This window comes from Paralichthys olivaceus, chromosome 15, assembly GCF_024713975.1.
Source record: "Paralichthys olivaceus isolate ysfri-2021 chromosome 15, ASM2471397v2, whole genome shotgun sequence".
NCBI lineage: Eukaryota > Metazoa > Chordata > Actinopteri > Pleuronectiformes > Paralichthyidae > Paralichthys > Paralichthys olivaceus.
Genome location: NC_091107.1, coordinates 20,763,382 through 20,780,176, shown reverse-complemented (window position 1 = coordinate 20,780,176; position 16,795 = coordinate 20,763,382). Strand labels below are relative to the sequence as shown.

At 42.9% G+C, this 16,795-nt stretch overlaps 2 protein-coding genes across 2 annotated transcripts; both read left to right on the top strand.

Annotated features, from left to right (window-relative positions):
* Positions 1-2,077: 2,077 nt before the first annotated feature.
* Positions 2,078-6,922, top strand: dlb (deltaB). Its single transcript, XM_020086186.2, has 7 exons — positions 2,078-2,339; positions 2,421-2,660; positions 2,797-2,854; positions 2,975-3,232; positions 4,332-4,693; positions 4,905-5,121; positions 5,348-6,922. The coding sequence occupies exons 1-7, from the start codon at positions 2,289-2,291 to the stop codon at positions 6,061-6,063; spliced, it is 1,902 nt and encodes a 633-aa protein (XP_019941745.2). The 5' UTR covers positions 2,078-2,288; the 3' UTR covers positions 6,064-6,922.
* Positions 6,923-7,788: 866 nt separating this feature from the next.
* Positions 7,789-16,694, top strand: ppp1r14aa (protein phosphatase 1, regulatory (inhibitor) subunit 14Aa). Its single transcript, XM_020085406.2, has 5 exons — positions 7,789-8,194; positions 8,762-9,074; positions 12,450-12,530; positions 12,710-12,742; positions 15,652-16,694. Exons 2-5 carry the CDS (start codon positions 8,871-8,873, stop codon positions 15,826-15,828), a joined length of 495 nt encoding a protein of 164 aa, XP_019940965.2. The 5' UTR covers positions 7,789-8,194; positions 8,762-8,870; the 3' UTR covers positions 15,829-16,694.
* The last annotated feature ends 101 nt before the right edge of the window (positions 16,695-16,795 follow it).

The window sequence follows — 16,795 nt, the reverse complement described above, 5'->3', positions numbered from 1 at the left end:
ATTGTGTCCTGTCTATATATTATTTTGTTATATTGAAGGGAGGATGATGCATTTATTCTCAAAGTCAAGGGAATATTCAAAGCATGTTTGATTCGACGAAAAGAAACAATGGCAGAGGGGTTTCAGTGCCGTGGATCATAAAACCACAAATCAACATTAAGGTTGGATATTAGTTTACTGTTAACTGATGATGAGAAAATATATAGAATCACATATCACTCATTTTATTCTTGTGTGGTTCTTTAATTTGGAAGAATTGCAGTAGCTGTATGACCAAACTAAAACACAGAATTTTGTCTGGACCTCCTGAAATCATTGGAAGTATTTGGTTCCACTTGTAGAAACTGCTCAGGACTTCTAAGGTTTGACACATGGAAGATGATTGACCATTAATAACCGACAGAACTGTGAGTCTTCTCTGACAACACTTTGCTTACTTTACATACAACTGTGTGTGTCCTCCCTCCTTTGTCCACGCTGTCGTGCGGGGAAGCGTGTCAGGATATACAGGGGGCCACTGCAGGCACGCGTCCCTTCACCTCATTGTCATATCAATAGGCCCCACCTCCCATCCTCCACCCTGCTGCCATCACAGCCATTTATATGTGTGCACATAATCACACATGGCACATGCTTGTTGTGTGTGAGATGAATAAATAGCAGTTGCTATAAATAAACTGTTGCGATGTTGACATTTCTGATGTCACATGATCACTCGAGTCCAATAATGACAGGATTCCTCTGGATTCCGAAAACCTGGATCAAACTTACATCCATGTCATCCGGCAGCATGTCTTGGGTTGCAAAAGTGATTAAACTCACCTTTAGGTTACCATCATCATGTACAGATAAATCTATATTTATTATAGGACTCTTAAAAACTCAAAGAACATTTATCCTGGAGTGGCGTGTTGTTCTGTTCAGTCATAGGATCCATCTTATATTATCTTGATATGAGTCTTGGTGGTTGGATCAGCTCCTCCGTCTAAATAACAGTTTAGGTGTGTTTACTCTGAACCACATCACCCCTGCTGCAGGCGACAGGTGCTGGAACCGACAGCCGACCGCACTCCTTCCTAAATCAATAAGGAGTTATAGTTGTGTGTGTGCGCGCGCGTGTGCGTAGGGGGGTGGGGGTGTATAGACGCTTTGGGGAGACAATAGCTGGGGTTGGAGCCCCTCAGGGTCGACCATGTGCCGTTGATTACCATACAGCTGTTCCTATGAGGTCCAGACAAAAGCAACATGATAGTCCAAACCCCGCAACCCCCCCCCAACACACACACACACACACTCACACACACTTTCTGCCCCCCCCCCCCCTTCCCTTCCCCCGCTTCTTCAGACTCAAGAGGACAACAGAAGAGGCCCCACTATCAATATTCGCCATAGACGCACAATGTGGACATTCCCACTCTCCGCCACCTCACACGCGTCAGAGCAATTATAATGTTGGATGTAAAGAAAGAAAGGCCGTGTGCCATTCTTCCCTGCTTCCTTCTGATCTTTGTTTAGAGTGTAGGAAAGACCCAAAGTGAAAAACACTTTCTAAACAATGATCTAAATAGCTCCGAAAACTGTGATGGAAATGATTGTTTGATGAAATGCAGGAGGGCTTAGTTAATGTTGTGACATGCTCGTTAAGTTCACCCTGAGGTTTAAGTGATGTGTTTTTCTCTTCGATGAAAAGTTTTCATTTTTATTGTGGTTTATTTTGCGTAGAATGTCACTCCAACCACAGGGCTACTATTAAAAACGTTCTTCAATCTGACATCATTAAAGCCTGGACACTTTGTTGACCATAGAAGTTTAGATCAAGCCTGAGTGATTCAGGTCCATCACCAACACCAGCTCCATGGTTGATTAAAATTCATCTAATTCTCAACCTATTTGCCCTACGCCAGCTTCTAATGCATATTCCTATCAAGAACTGTGTCCAGATGTACTGTAGGTTGTCTAAATCCCCAGACAGGCCTCCTGTGCCAGGCTGCTCCCCTGAGGTCTGCCCCGGCTCCACCTCTTTGTCTGTGACGCGCAGCATCGCTGGGTATAAATCCCCTGTGCGCCTTTACGCACCAGAACCTAAACAAGTGTAGTGCCAGCGACAGAAGAAGAAGGGACTGAAGAAGGAGGATTTAAGGGACATTAAAAGGATCATATAGCCCAGTGTTTAAACTTTTTTTCTTTTTAGGGGGACTGTCCTCTACTCTGATTTTTTTCCTCTGTGACTTTTGGGAATATCATTGCACACAACGAATGCGGACATTCACTTAAACAGGGAGCAAGAAATGGGACGTCTACAAATCAGATATCTCCTGGCTCTGGCCTTAGTGCACACGGTAAGTTCTGTTTCTGCTAAAGTAACATTCTCAGTATGTCTCTCAGTACACGTGTCTGACATCATCTCTCCCTCACTGCAGGTGTGTTCCTCTGGTGTGTTTGAGTTGAAGATCCATTCATTCCACTCGGCGCAGCGCATCTGCAGGAGACACAGGGACTGCCATATATTTTTCAGAATTTGCCTAAAGCACCCGGAGGATGTGATCTCCGCAGAGCCGCCTTGCACTTTCGGCACCGGACACACCAACGTTATCAGGGCCGATCACACATCCATCTCCAGCAGCGCACCCATCAGGGTGCCTTTCCACTTCAAGTGGCCGGTAAATGGAAAATCTTTGTTACGCAATGTCTAAAAGTGTTTTTATTTAATATGGCCCAACGTTTTTAAAGATCACCCATGCAAACCATCGCTGAATTGATTCATGTTGGATAAATGGTTATTTCTTTCGGTTCCAGGGAACATTTTCGTTGATCATTGAAGCTTGGAACGCCGAATCTCCAACTGAATACACAGGTAGGTGGTGTTGTTGTCTCTACTCTCATTAGTTGGATCGTATTTAATATAGTTACCATATTACGCACGAGCTTATTTGCAAGATGCACCAGTTTAAAAAACTTTATTCCCCCTCCCCAGACAACCAAAACAATCTCGTGAGCCGCCTGGCGACCAAGAGGAGACTAGCCATCGGGGAGGACTGGTCCCAGGACGTGCACTTTGGCGAGCAGAGCGAGTTGCGCTACTCTTATCACGTCTTCTGCGATGAGTACTACTTTGGAGACGGCTGCGCAGACTACTGCAGACCGAGGGACGACACGCTGGGTCACTACACCTGCGACGAGGAGGGCAACCGCATCTGCCTGGAGGGCTGGAAGGGAAACTACTGCTCTGAGCGTAAGTGCTTTTAGAGTTCCCTCGAGCAAGGCACTCAGATCCTGTAGACTAATGGTCCACTGACTGGACTAACCTGTGGAGGGAAATGTATCCTCCCCTAAAAAAGCACAAAATTAATCCACACATACAGTATGTTTAAGTATATTAGGACATCTTCAATATAATTTAAACAGTCACAACATCATTTAATAGCCTACCTTTTATTTATTTTGAATACATTTTATAATTTCATTTTTAATCTTCACAAACAGTAAATTGCATTGATTTAGTAAACCTGTATTATAGATACTTTCATAAATACATTAGTTAACTTTGTTTACATGACACCCTTTAATGCAATGTTACCACTGGGAAAAACAACAACTCAGCACTACAGTAAGACATAATCGTGTAAATAAATATGCAGTGTAATACAGAATATGATAACAAACAATAAAAAGGGTGAATAGAGTAAAATAAATGGTAATCTTCTGAGGACTGAGACAGTGAGGATAGCCAGAGATCCAAGCTCTCTATTTTCAGTATAAAATATATATAAACATATACTTCTACATAAAGGGATTGAGATCCTTTAGATAATGGGGACGTCCAGTCAGATCACAAAATATTAATACAAAGGGACAATCCCAAACTTTCCTCCTACCATGAATTCATAAATCAGACTAAAGATTTGTCAAAGCATGAGGATAAGAAGTGTGTGTGAGCTGACAATTTGAGCAGGGATGTTTTCAGAGTGTATACAGTCATCCCTTTCCCTGAGTAATATCCTGTAGTGTTGTTTTTTACTATTAAAAAAGACAGTCTGCAGTGTCCCATCTGCCTTTTGTTCTCTATTACAATGAGAGAAAGAACTGTGGCCCCATCAGATACACTCACTCATTTTTCAAGGTGATCTGGGTGTCTTTGTGTGTGTGGAACGGGAAGAAGATAAAAGAAAGCATTTTTCTCCGGCAGTGTGCCTACCAGCTGCTTGGCTTAATACTTAACCAACAGTGAAGTCTGGAGCAGGACTGGGGTCAGACAGGGGGGCCAGTAGTGTGTTTGTATGAGAAGGCGTGCCCATTGTAATCACACACCCTCCCCTCCCTCTCCTCTACAGCCATCTGCTCGGCGGACTGCAATGAGAAGCACGGCTACTGCGAGGCCCCAGGGGGCTGTACGTGTCGCATGGGCTGGCAGGGCCCCTCCTGCAGCGAATGCGTCCGCTATCCAGGCTGCCTCCACGGGACGTGCAGCCAGCCGTGGCAGTGCAACTGTCAGGAGGGCTGGGGGGGCCTCTTCTGTGACCAGGACCTCAACTACTGCACCAACCACAAGCCCTGCGCCAATGGTGCCACCTGCACCAACACCGGACAGGGTAGCTACACCTGCACCTGCAGACCTGGCTTCGGAGGCACCAACTGCGAGCTGGAAACCAATGAGTGTGACAGCAACCCCTGCAAGAACGGAGGCAGCTGCAATGTAAGTATAAGATAAAGTGCACTTATACAAAAAAAGAGAGAAGTCCATGAAGACAAGATAAGATAAACCTAACTGATCCCATTCAGACTTATGCCAAAACAACAATACTAAGGGTTACAGCCAGCTGTGCGATTGACTTACAGTCCAGTATTCATGGCAGTCCCAAACTTTCCTCATTAACATGTAGGTTTTTCTTCCATCCCCTCCGCAGGACCTGGAGAATGATTACTCGTGCACCTGCCCTCAGGGCTTCTATGGTAAAAACTGTGAGATCATCGCCATGACGTGTGCAGATGGTCCCTGCTTCAACGGTGGCACCTGTGTGGAGACGATGACCGGAGGCTACACCTGCCGCTGCCCCCCCAGCTACACCGGCTCCAACTGTGAGAAGAAGCTGGACCGCTGCAGCAACAGGCCCTGTCTGAATGGTGAGTGGGGAGAGGAGAGGCAGTCCTCTGGTGACCCCTTGTGGTCTAACAACAAAACAACAGTTTTCTTTTGGCTCAATATGAATTTGTTTTTAGTGAACATGTGCCAATGTCAACACTAGAGAGAAGGTGTTGAATGTTATCTTTATAAAACACCTTCAGAGGTTAACTGAATGGTTTTCTTTGAACGCTTGGTTGCTGACCTCAGTATTTCTCTCTTCTGCAGGGGGCGAGTGTCTGGATCTTGGTCAGAGCATCTTGTGCCGCTGTCAGGCAGGCTTCACCGGAGCCAACTGCCAGATAAACATCGACGACTGCGCCTCAAGCCCCTGCCAGAATGCCGGAACCTGCCAAGATGGTTTGAACGACTACACCTGCTCCTGCACCCTGGGGTACACCGGCAAGAACTGCAGTGTGCGCTCAGACGCCTGTGGTGCCCGTCCATGCCAGAACGGTGGCACTTGCTTCACCCACTTCACGGGACCAGTATGCCAGTGCCCTAAGGGCTTCATGGGTCCGAGCTGTGAGTTCACGCTTCAGCCCAGTTTCAAGCCAGCTCTGCGCCAAGCCTCCCAGCCGTCCTCCGCCACCCTCACCATCTCCTGCATTCTGGCTGTTCTGGTGCTGGTTCTGGTGGCAGGCATTATCTTCTTGAGGAGGAGGAGGAGACTGCAAGGGAGGAAGCAGCTGAGCGACCTTGCAGTTTACAATGACTTGGAGACGGTCAACAATGTGGGAGGAAGCGAGAGAGAGGCCTTCCTGGGACCAAACGGTCTGTTTAAGATAAGTAACAGCACCGCTCGCCTCAGCCTCTCCCTCTGCCCAGATGGTAGATCTGGGTACAGGCAGGGCCCTGTGGAGAGCAGCTTGGCCAGAGGTGAGCGTCAGGACTTCATGTGGAGGGACGAGGCCGGCCTGGGCTCTGGAGCAGGCCTGAGATGAAGCAGAGATGAGACATGGACGTTGAAGCAGGGGAAGGAGAAATTAGCACTTGTTACACCTCTCTCTTTGTGCACAGTGAGCATGAGCACATGACAGGAGCGTGATTCATGAGCTGAACACTGCTCTGCTCATGCTGGAGATAATATACCATTAAAAATGTAAGGAGAAGCAAAATATTGACGAATGAACTATTCTGATGAAGATGTTTTACAAAGATTATAAAACTATACAGGGCAAAGCTCCTCCATGTTTAAGACCCAAAGAGACAAATAACACGACCCACTTTTCATAGGACCTACAACACAAACCAAATACAGGAAGTCACACCTTTGGAAAACCTGCCCAAAATATGTTTTAATGGGTTGTTGTCTTTAATATGTTCACTTTGTTTCATTGTTTATCTTTTTTTAAACAGGGAATTTTTTTTTTGACTTTTCAATCTTCCTTTGGCCATTTTTTCCTTATTGTGCGTACCATCATTTTTATTCTTTATATTATTTATTTATTTGAAACCTTGCGTTTATCACTTCTCTTTGATTGTCACAGATGTAGAGATATATTTATATGATGCTGAATGAAGAACGATGATTGATGTTATTGTACGTTCTATGAGCTGTGCAGGCTGGTGTGAAAGATATTCAGAGCAGGGATATAAAGGAAAATGTGCTTTACCACACAAGAGACAGCCATTACTGTAATTTAAATATATATAGCTTATATATACTAGTGATCACATTGCTCTTTCATGTGCCATTTTGATTTCATGCCAAAGTTTGTGTTGTTCCATGTTTTCATTCACGTTATTTAATTTCATTGTGTGGTGGTTGTGATGTGGAATAAAAGATTTGCTTTGAAGTGATTCTGGATTTAAGTCTCTGTTCCACACGATGGAGTCATAGATATTAAAACTCTGTGTGGCACAGGAGGTAGAGCGGGTTGTCCTCTTACCAGAAGTTGACAGTTGATCCCAGTCTTCCTCATTCCACATGCCGAAGTGTCCTTACGAAAGCTACTGAACCCTGAATCCAAATCTGAAGTGTGTGTCGATGTGTGAAGACAGTGCTGCACATATGCAATGTATATGTGTGAGTGAATGAGTGGTCATCAGGCACTAGGCTATAGGAATCAGACCTTTTACCATTTATCTAATATTGTAAAAGATCAAACACTCAAGGGGCATGACCAGCTCTGTGCATAAACATTTATCATCAACAGTGGAATCAAATATTTAAGTCAGTGGTCCTCAAACTGTTGTGCTTAAAGGACCCCTCTACTCACACAAACTAGATTCAGGACCACAAGAGTCATGCATTCTCTCATTATGTTACTTATGGATGAAATTATAGTGGAAATAATGATTTCCCTTTCAGCCAGGGACCCCCTGGATCCCCTCAAGGACCCTCAGGGGTCTCATGTCCCCACTTTGAGAACCCCTCATCTTGATGTCAGGAAACTTCCTGTTGAGATGAATTTGAAATCTGGAGATAAAAAACACACTAACAACTGATCTAAGTAAAAAGTAATATATCCAATGGTTCCTCTTTTACAAGCAATTCTCTATACAAGCCCTCTTCCAACTGTGACTTGAAAGTTTCTAATGAAGTCAAGTTGTATACTTGGTGCTGAGGTCACTCGGTTTTGATGTTGACGTGTTGATGATCCGTCTGACAAACAGTTTATAGGTTCTGTCACATTATCAACTGATCTGATGCAGCTGAGCACTGAGCTGACACACAATCTGCTGTGACTTCCTGCCCTGACCTCTGCAGATGGACTTTTCCTCTTGTTTCTTTCTTATCTCTGGTTTACAGATGAGTTCGAAATAAGGAAGCTTATTGTTTAAACGCGTCTGTCGGTGCTCACATGAAGTTGGAAAGTTGTGGTGTCAGGTATAGGCTGCACATCATGTAAATTGCATTACAATTTGCTCAGTTCATTACATTTTATTTGTATAGCATCAAATCACAACATACACTATCTCAAGGCATTTTACATATTAGGGAAATAGAGAAACCCAACAGTTCCCACAATAAGCAAACACTTAGCAACTGTGGAGAGAACAAACTCCCTTCGACTGGAGGAAACCTTCAGTAGAACCAGACTCAACATGGGTGGCCATCTGCCTCAAAAGGTTGGTGTGAGTGGAGCAAAGAGAGAGAGAGAGAGAGTCACCAAAAACTGTTGTGTAACCATTATATTTCAGCTCTGTCAGAGGATATTTATAGATTTATATGCTTTTTTAAATGACAGCAAGACCGGTTAATAACTATTATAATTATAATATATTGATTTTGATAATATGTTGCTGCTGTTGAGTAAACTTTAGGTTTACAGATGAGTTAGAAATAAGAAAGCATCTAAAAACTGTCTGTCAGAGCTCCAAATATCACATTGCTGTCAGATATAGACTACACTTTACTGTGTTTATTCTCTTTATCTGTGTTTTTATAAAAGGAAAAAAAATGTACATTTAGATTTTTACTTCTTGATTCTTGTGCTGATTTCTAAAATCAGTTAAATGCTGCTGCAACAAGAAGAGCTGCTAAAACAATTTCCACTGTTTGGGGACAATGTTGAACACTGACAATAAAGGATTCTGATTCACATAATGTAGCTACACTTTATTAAAATGTGCTGCATGAATAATGGAGATGATGTGATCTATTGTGTAAGTAAGTAGTTCCTCGGTTCCAAACAGCAGAGGAACAAACAGCAGCAGCATCAGCCTGTCTGAGGAGTCGCCTCCCAGTTGTCTCCCCTCCGGACAGAAAGACACGAGGAACCAGTCAGACCAGTCCACAGCAGACATGGCAGAGGACCGGACCAGCCCGACGCCTGTGGCCGGTGACGGGGTAACGTCACCGGACAAAGAGTCGCACCAGGACCACGGGTGTTACCCCCCGAGGAGACACGCGCGGGTCACGGTGAAGTACAACCGGAAGGAGCTGCAGAGGCGGCTGGACGTGGAGAAGTGGATCGACGAGAGCCTGGATCGACTGTACGCGGGTCAGGTGCGTGTCCGAGGGCAGGAGGAGGCTTGCTGGTGTGGTTTCATCAACTCAGCAAGTAACATTCATCAGGATAGTTTCAATACTTCGAGCATTGGCCCGTGAGACTGTAACTGAAACAAGCATCATGCAATCATTCAAATGTTTTTTGTATAGCTCATAATAACAAATCCTCAGAGCTGAACCCACTAGAGAGGGGGAAACCTACAAAACCCCTTCTAACAGGGGAAATAGGCAGAGAGCCACGTGTGAGGGATCCCTCTCCCAGCACAGACAGAAGGTGCATGTAGCAGAGTGCATCAACAAAATAAAAATTGACAGTATGCATGAGAAATGACAGTGAGTTGGAAGTTGATTGTGCCACAGTGTTGAAGCTGAGGTCTCCTGTTACATTAGGTGTTTACTGCAGAGCAGAGGTGGCCCGGCCTGGTTCTCCTTACAAGGCCTGGGGTGGTGCAGATGTGCACTCCACAACTGTCCCCCTCTTCTCTGGGTCCATGTGTCGGCCTTTGGGGGTTTCTTCCTTACATGGGCAGCGTGGAGCTGAAGATGAGTGTGACTGATGAGGAGAAAGAAGGAGGAGAAGGTTAGGGCGGATGAGCGCAGCATGTACATGTCCCTAGAGGAGGTAGACCCTGTGCATGTGGCTGCTGAGGCAGCTGCTGGGGGAGTGGGGTCTCTAAGGGGGGAGACATGGGGGAGAAGAGTTCATTTTTGGACGTTAAAGCAGGATTGTGTTGAGTAAAGCTCAGTGTTTGTTTTTTTAGGATTCAGATTATCACAATAAGGCATCTCTGTGAGAGATAAGGACTAAACAGATCCCTATAAGCCAGTGATTTATTCAATCGACCTCCTACTCAAAACATTTGTTTTATATGAAGGAGCTAATGGTCTATTTAGAATATATTCCTCTTGGCTTTTAACAGCCTAAATAATGACTCAGACTTGCATCATTATTACGTCTGTGAAGGAGGTTATGTTTTCACCCGTTTGTTGGTTGGTTTGTTAGTTTTTAAGGAAGATTACACAAAATCAAATGGACGGATTTCCATGAATGTCGGATTGATTGTTTATAAGTCAAACATGAACCCATAAAAATGTCAGCGTGGGTCCGCATCAGGGGGCAGATCCAGGAATCTTTCAAATCCCTTTTGTTAACATTGCAGGGTACCAAGTCTTTCGTGCATATCCACAGAGAATAATCCATTAAACGAATCAGGCATGGTTAGTTATGAGTGTGAGCAATTTGTCCCAGGTCTAAATAAAAGTCAGGATCTCATGAATTTAAATGTGATGTCATAAGGGGACTGTTGGGCCTTGACGGACTCTGCTGAGTGCCATACTGCATAGATGTTAAAAAGTCACAGCCATTAGTGCTCCTTCTTCCATGACTCCCCTCATCTCTGTCCGACATTTTCCTTTGTATAAATACTTTAAACATAGATACACAACTCTCTGCATTTTTTCCCCTGCTAGAAGAGTGTTTTGTAGTTTTCCTCTGGGCTAAGGGCTGATGAGTTTGCCCCTTGTTAACCCCTAATGAGACAAATTATGATTTGTGAATGTAGATTCCTTAACAATGAAGCCATGAGCTTGACGCTCTCACCCTCGTTATCCTCCTCGAACTCAAAGGAAAAACTCCACAAAATCCTCTCGTTAGTTTTCTTAATTTACTTCAAAAAATAAATAAAGCAAGATACAACAGTCCAGCATGACGATACACAAAAATGAGCGAGAGAAAGACAAATAAAAAGAGTGAACGAGTGAGGTCAAAAAACTATATGGCTCCACTCCATGATGCCTGACGTGACTGCCCGCTCAGCTTAACCACGCACACAGATCAATCCGCATTAAAGGTGCTATAGGCAATTTTTAAACCTGCAAATATCTATACACATTTCAAGTCAAGTCAAATGAACCTATCAATATTAATTATCTAACTGTAAATAATGTAATGGCTAGATTTTTACCACAATCAACACAAATATATTTTAATACATGAACTTAAATTATTATTCAAACATTAATGAACTCAAATAGGACCTAGGCTCCTACAGTGAATATGGGCTATACAAACAAAATGACATTGATTGAATGATTCTTTTGTCAGTTACAGTCTTATGGGCCAATGCTTCTGCCTCATTCCACAGGCAGAGCAGAGCAGTGGTGTGGAAGGCTGGGTGAGACTGTCCCTTCACTCAGCTGGTACAATGGCTGTTTGTTCACACATAGCAGGCCCCTGTTACTGTACTGCGTCAACATTGTTGCTATTCAGCCCCAGAGTCTAACAACACAAATGATTGGCAGGGAGAGGGTGCAGGCTGAAACCAAAGAGGGCATTATTTTGGTAAATGTATGAGGAAGTACTAACACTACTCTAACCTGGTTCGACAGGTTAATGAGACACACAAGTTAATCCTTGTGCTTTTATATATTTATTTATTTATCTTCAAGCGTCTCTATGTTTCTTGATATTCACAGCATTTGTGACTTAATGATTTCTGGTCTCCTGAATGACTTGTAAAGCTGCACTAACCCTCTCAGAGTCTCAGACACATGAGAGCAGCAGAACCAGGGCTATTCTTTTTATGTATTTCACACATTCTTCTTTGTCAAGACCTGTTTAATTTTGTTCCGTTGCTAATACCTCGTGACTTTATTCAACTCTGTCAGTTAATTCAGTTCTTACTTGCCCTCATTGCTCTTGGTCGGTGTACCACACAAATCGGTCCCCCGAGCAACATCAGTCAATCAAATTTCATTTGTATAGCCAATATTCACATATCACAATTTGTCTCATAGGCTAATGACATATAGAAACAACAGTTAGATTGTTACAAGACCTGGTACCTTCATTACCTTCCACCACAGACAGTTTGGTTGGGGATTAGGGTGTTTTATGCAATTTATTAAATCTAAGAGCCTGCAGCAAAGGTAGCCGGAGACACAGGGCTATAAATATTCACTACTCTCAGCAATACTCTCCAACTTGAATATTCGCTTAAAAACATTAAAATATGCTGAAATATACTGGAAACCTGTATGATGCATTTAACATCTATAATTTTCCATTTCCTGTATTGATGCCGCTCCTGTGGGTTTAAATATTTCAGTAAGTAAAAGTACAACAAGCTGCAAGCAGTAGTGAAGGTTTTGAATACGTGGGAATATATGGGGGAACTGCATGAGGAATTTTTAAAGACTCAAGTGGGAGTGTACGGAGAAGAGCAGTGTTCCAGAGGCTGAAAAAAGTTCAGAGCATCATTCTTTTACTGTGACGTGTGTGTGTGGGTGTGTGTGTGTGTCTGTGTGTGTGTGTATGTGCGTGTGTGTGTGTGTGTGTGTGTGTGTGTGTGTGTGTGTGTGTGTTTAATTCAGGAGGGTGACATGCCAGAGGAGGTAAACATTGACGAGTTGATTGATCTGCCGAACGCCGAGGACAGAGTGAAGAAGTTGCAGGTAAAATGAACCAGGTCATTCAAAAAGTATCAGAAGGTGCTGATTATGTTATAGAAGATTTTCAGAATCATCCAACATTGTTGAATATATATGTCTTCAGTCACAGTGATCTAATATGTGTTTTATTGTAGAATATTGATACATAAATATGCATTTGTGTTGCTGACTTCTTACAACAGGAGCTTCTTCAGAAGTGCAGTAACAACCCAAAGGTACGTTCCCCAATGTTTACCTGCATGTACCCACACACACACACAGAGGGGGAAGCTGAAGCTGCAGCACCTGACTCCTCATCACTGTCTCCCCACATTCCTCCACAATGGCATTCTGTGCTCTCAATCAATCTGTCTGGAAACAGTGGCCTGCTCAGAGATGCAAATACAGGAGGAGGAGCAGGAAGGTCTGGAGAAGCTGCTGCTATCTCAGACATAGTTTATTAGACTATGCTGCTTCATTAAAGTATGGGTGCACATTTTCAAGTCTGTTGTAAATCAGCATTGCCACACCTATATGCTAGGTGGGGTAGCGATTACATAAGGATTGCAGAATAATTTCAATAATATTAACTATATATTACGACAATATCATTTGTTAAAGCTTATAAATGTGTGTTGGTTAGCTTTATGAAATATGGTAAATAAAATATTTTTTCATAAGAACCACTGATGAGCCATGTCTGTCACAAGGAGTTTCGTTGACAAGTGCTCCACCTCGTGGCAGGAACAAGAACAGCTAGTCAGTTGAAACAGCTGTCACCTAAAAAGCCTCTGTCCGTCACTTCAGTTTCAGACACATGCGTCACAAAAAGTGCAATTTGTTTTAATAAACTGCCATATCATTTTGAATTCAGTAACTGACTACATTCCAAAGTAATGTGGCCCAACGCAGTCTATATAAACACTGAAACTGTTTGTTCTGTTCAAAGTTTATTCCAGAGTTTATCAGAAGTTAATAAGACTTCAGGAAGCTGAGTCAATCAAACTAAGTTGGCATCTTAATAATAATAGTAGTGAAGAGGTGTTGCTCGAGGAGTTTTTTGAAGATTTCTACAGAATCAGCGTTGCGTATTTTGGCAGGGAGAGAGATCCAGAGGGTGGGGGCTGTGACACTGAAGGCTCTATCTCCAAAAGTTCGGAGTTTGGTGTTGGGGATGGAGAGCAAACCTGAGTATAAGGATCGTAGCCTTCTTAACGGAGTGTAGGGTTGCATGAGGTCGGTTTAATACAGTGGGGCTAGGGCATGGAGGGATTTTTAAAGGAGTAGTTTGTAGTGAATGCAGGCCTTTATCGGGAGCCAGTGGAGGTGAATGAGATTCGGGGTGATGTGCTGCCAGGGCTTAGTGTTGGTGAGAGTCCTGGAAGTTCTGTACATATTGGAGTCTTTTCAGGATGTTGTCAGGTAGACCGAACAGGACTCCATTGCAGTAATCCAGGCGGGAGGTGATGAAGGCATGGGTGAGGGTTTCTGCCACGGAAGTGAGGGCCAGAGTCTGGTAGAAGGAGGATTTGGTGACAGATTTGACGATTTGGTGACAGCTTCTGTGCTGAGTGTCGAATAACAGTAGCCTTATTTTTACTTCGGATAAACTGTAGATTGTATTTTTGCCCAAAGTGAGGACTGTGGATTGATGGTGGGAGAAGTCTGACCTTATGAATTTCTGGCCACAGTTTTCAGTCACACTTGAGGCAACAAAACTAATACTTGGTTGGGGTTAGGAAAATATCTTGGTTTGTCTTAAAATAGAAACTAGTGTAAAGTCTCTCTGGCTGAAGGCAAAGGTCTCCCATTACTTGCATTGGAAGGGCATTAGAAAAAGGGATATATTAATATCCAGTGTCGACAAGGGATTACAGAAAATAAAACTTGTTTCAGTGCTGGTATGGGAATATGAGTATTATTCTAAGACAGACTTGATCCACTCCTTATCCTTTGAGAGAAATCTACATCATGTGACTTAAGTTTGCTCCTAAAGACATGAACAGACAGTAAATTGGTGTCAACATGAACGGCCGAGACAACACTTAACTTTAAAACGTCTGACAAATGTCTCTAGAAGGAAAACAAAAACAAGCGAATCCAGGGCGGAACAAGTACTTGTCAGTATTGGGCTGATTGTTTTGGCCGTTTGTTCTCGTGCTGTCGACACAACACACCTCATCTACAATCTGAATATTTTATCAGGCAATACGATTTCACCATGATACACAGTCAGCACTTACAGATGTCAACCAAACGGGATGTTTAGAAAGTGTTGACAGCATTTTTACTGACATTGTTTTTACTGTTCATTAGTAATTTTGAGCATTTATAGAACACAAAATACTTCCTCCACTGGGCTTTTAGGACCCCCTCCTGGGAGCCAGCTGCTCTCTGAGGCCTTCTTCCATCTATGGACATAACATCACTCAAAGTACTACAAAAAAACAGGGTGGAAAATAACTTATCACTACTTCCACATTGTAATGTAAAAAAAAAGGAGTGACTTGAGGCTTACAGTCAGTGGCCAGTGATTCAGATGCTTCCAGATGTTTCCATATAAAGTATTAACACGAAACTGAAATTATTTCCTTACAAAATGTCCATTTTGCCTCCTCTGCAACAACAACATAGTTTTTTGAAAAAACAAAAGAGAGAAAAAAAGGCATCATTGGCCAAAACCGCTAAAAATAGTTTCCTAATCAGCCAGGCTCGGCCTCTCCCTTCATCTATATCAGACATTTTCTTCTGTATAGATATTTTAAACATAAATACAACTCAATGCAACATTTATAGTTTTTAGACACATTTTTTGGCAGTTTTTCCTTACTTTCAAGGGTTAAGCCAAGAAGATGTTGCACCTAGTACAGATTTTTAAGCCCTACTGTGAATGTGGGCTCTATTAATACTTTTGGATTTTAGCAAACTCTTGCTCAAGCAGGAGTAAATAGTTAAAGCTTTGTGAGTTTCAGCAGGACGGAGATCGACTCAAAATAAACTAGTGTGCACGCTCATGGTTATGAAGGAACATATCGCAACTGTAGGATATTCATGAACCATAGTTCTACACAGTATATAATCTGTTGAATAGGCTTATTGAAAAACAGTTGCCTCTGCTTAATGGGACACTTGTGATCTTCTGCAGACTTTCATCCAGGAGCTGGTGGGGAAGCTGGAGGGCGTTCAAAAGCAGGACATGCTGCAGAGCGAAGGCATCGAGCATCCGGTCATCTGTCACAGCCACTACCGCCACGAGCCCTACCACTTCAACAACCCACACCAACACTACCACCAAACTCGAGGCCAAAACCAGACCCTCTGACAAGACCCCAACCAAAACAGACACAGATGAGAAGGTCAATAGCACTTTGGTATCTGTCTGATAAAGGTTCCCTGAGGAGTTTAGCACCATTATGTCCCATTGTGTCATTGTGTAGACCCCCGTTTTGTTATTGTGCACGCAAGTAATGTACTCACGGGTCTTCTAGCAACCTCTCATTGATACCACAACTACAGGGAGTTCCCGCTCTCAGCCAAGCAATAGTCTCGCCCATATGTCCAGCAAACCCACAGGTAGCAGTTCTTACTCTTCTTTTTTGGGAGGATCGAACAATTTCATCCTGTTTGTCGGTCCTTATGCTAAGCTAACTGCAGCCTTATATTTAGTGGACATATATCAAGCTTATCGTCAGAGTCTTGCTGAGAAAGCCAATGTAACAATTCCTTTAAGCACCTTTAAGTGGGAAATGTCCCTATCTGTGTGCTGCGCTCACCAATGCAGTATCTGATCAGAGTAGATTGAAAAAGAGAAGAGTGTACAGCTCTACTTTTCACATGACACCCTGATACACATCATTTACCTCACTGTATGTAACAATGTAACACTGAGCTGCACTGTGGCACACTTACAGTACGTTCCACCTTCCACTGAACACACGTTAGATAACACCGCTCACTTAGATCCATATATGATTATGTTAAATTATGAAAGTTATTTATTGTCATGTTACAGGAAAGAGATGGATTGTACTTTACAATAAAACGTAACACTGGCAGTAATCCTGTTCACACTAGATTTTAATGATGTGTGTCATCACTTTATTATTTACGTTTCAGTTTCGTTCTTACTCTCACTTAACTTTGATTCTGTAAAGAGCTTTTACTTTCTAATTAAACTTTATTTCCCCATGGGTGTGTTCTTTTTCCTGCTGTATTCTACATCTTATGCAATCTGGGACATTGCTCTAAACTCATACAGTGAATGATAAATATTTAAAGTGATACTCATC

Coding starts and splice junctions, on each gene's coding strand:
- ppp1r14aa (XM_020085406.2), top strand. CDS start 8,871: ATGGCAGAGGACCGGACCAGCCCGACGCCTGTGGCCGGTGACGGGGTA. Junction 9,075..12,449: donor ATCGACTGTACGCGGGTCAG/GTGCGTGTCCGA, acceptor TGTTTAATTCAG/GAGGGTGACATGCCAGAGGA. Junction 12,531..12,709: donor ACAGAGTGAAGAAGTTGCAG/GTAAAATGAACC, acceptor TTCTTACAACAG/GAGCTTCTTCAGAAGTGCAG.
- dlb (XM_020086186.2), top strand. CDS start 2,289: ATGGGACGTCTACAAATCAGATATCTCCTGGCTCTGGCCTTAGTGCAC. Junction 2,340..2,420: donor CTCTGGCCTTAGTGCACACG/GTAAGTTCTGTT, acceptor CCCTCACTGCAG/GTGTGTTCCTCTGGTGTGTT. Junction 3,233..4,331: donor GGGAAACTACTGCTCTGAGC/GTAAGTGCTTTT, acceptor TCTCCTCTACAG/CCATCTGCTCGGCGGACTGC.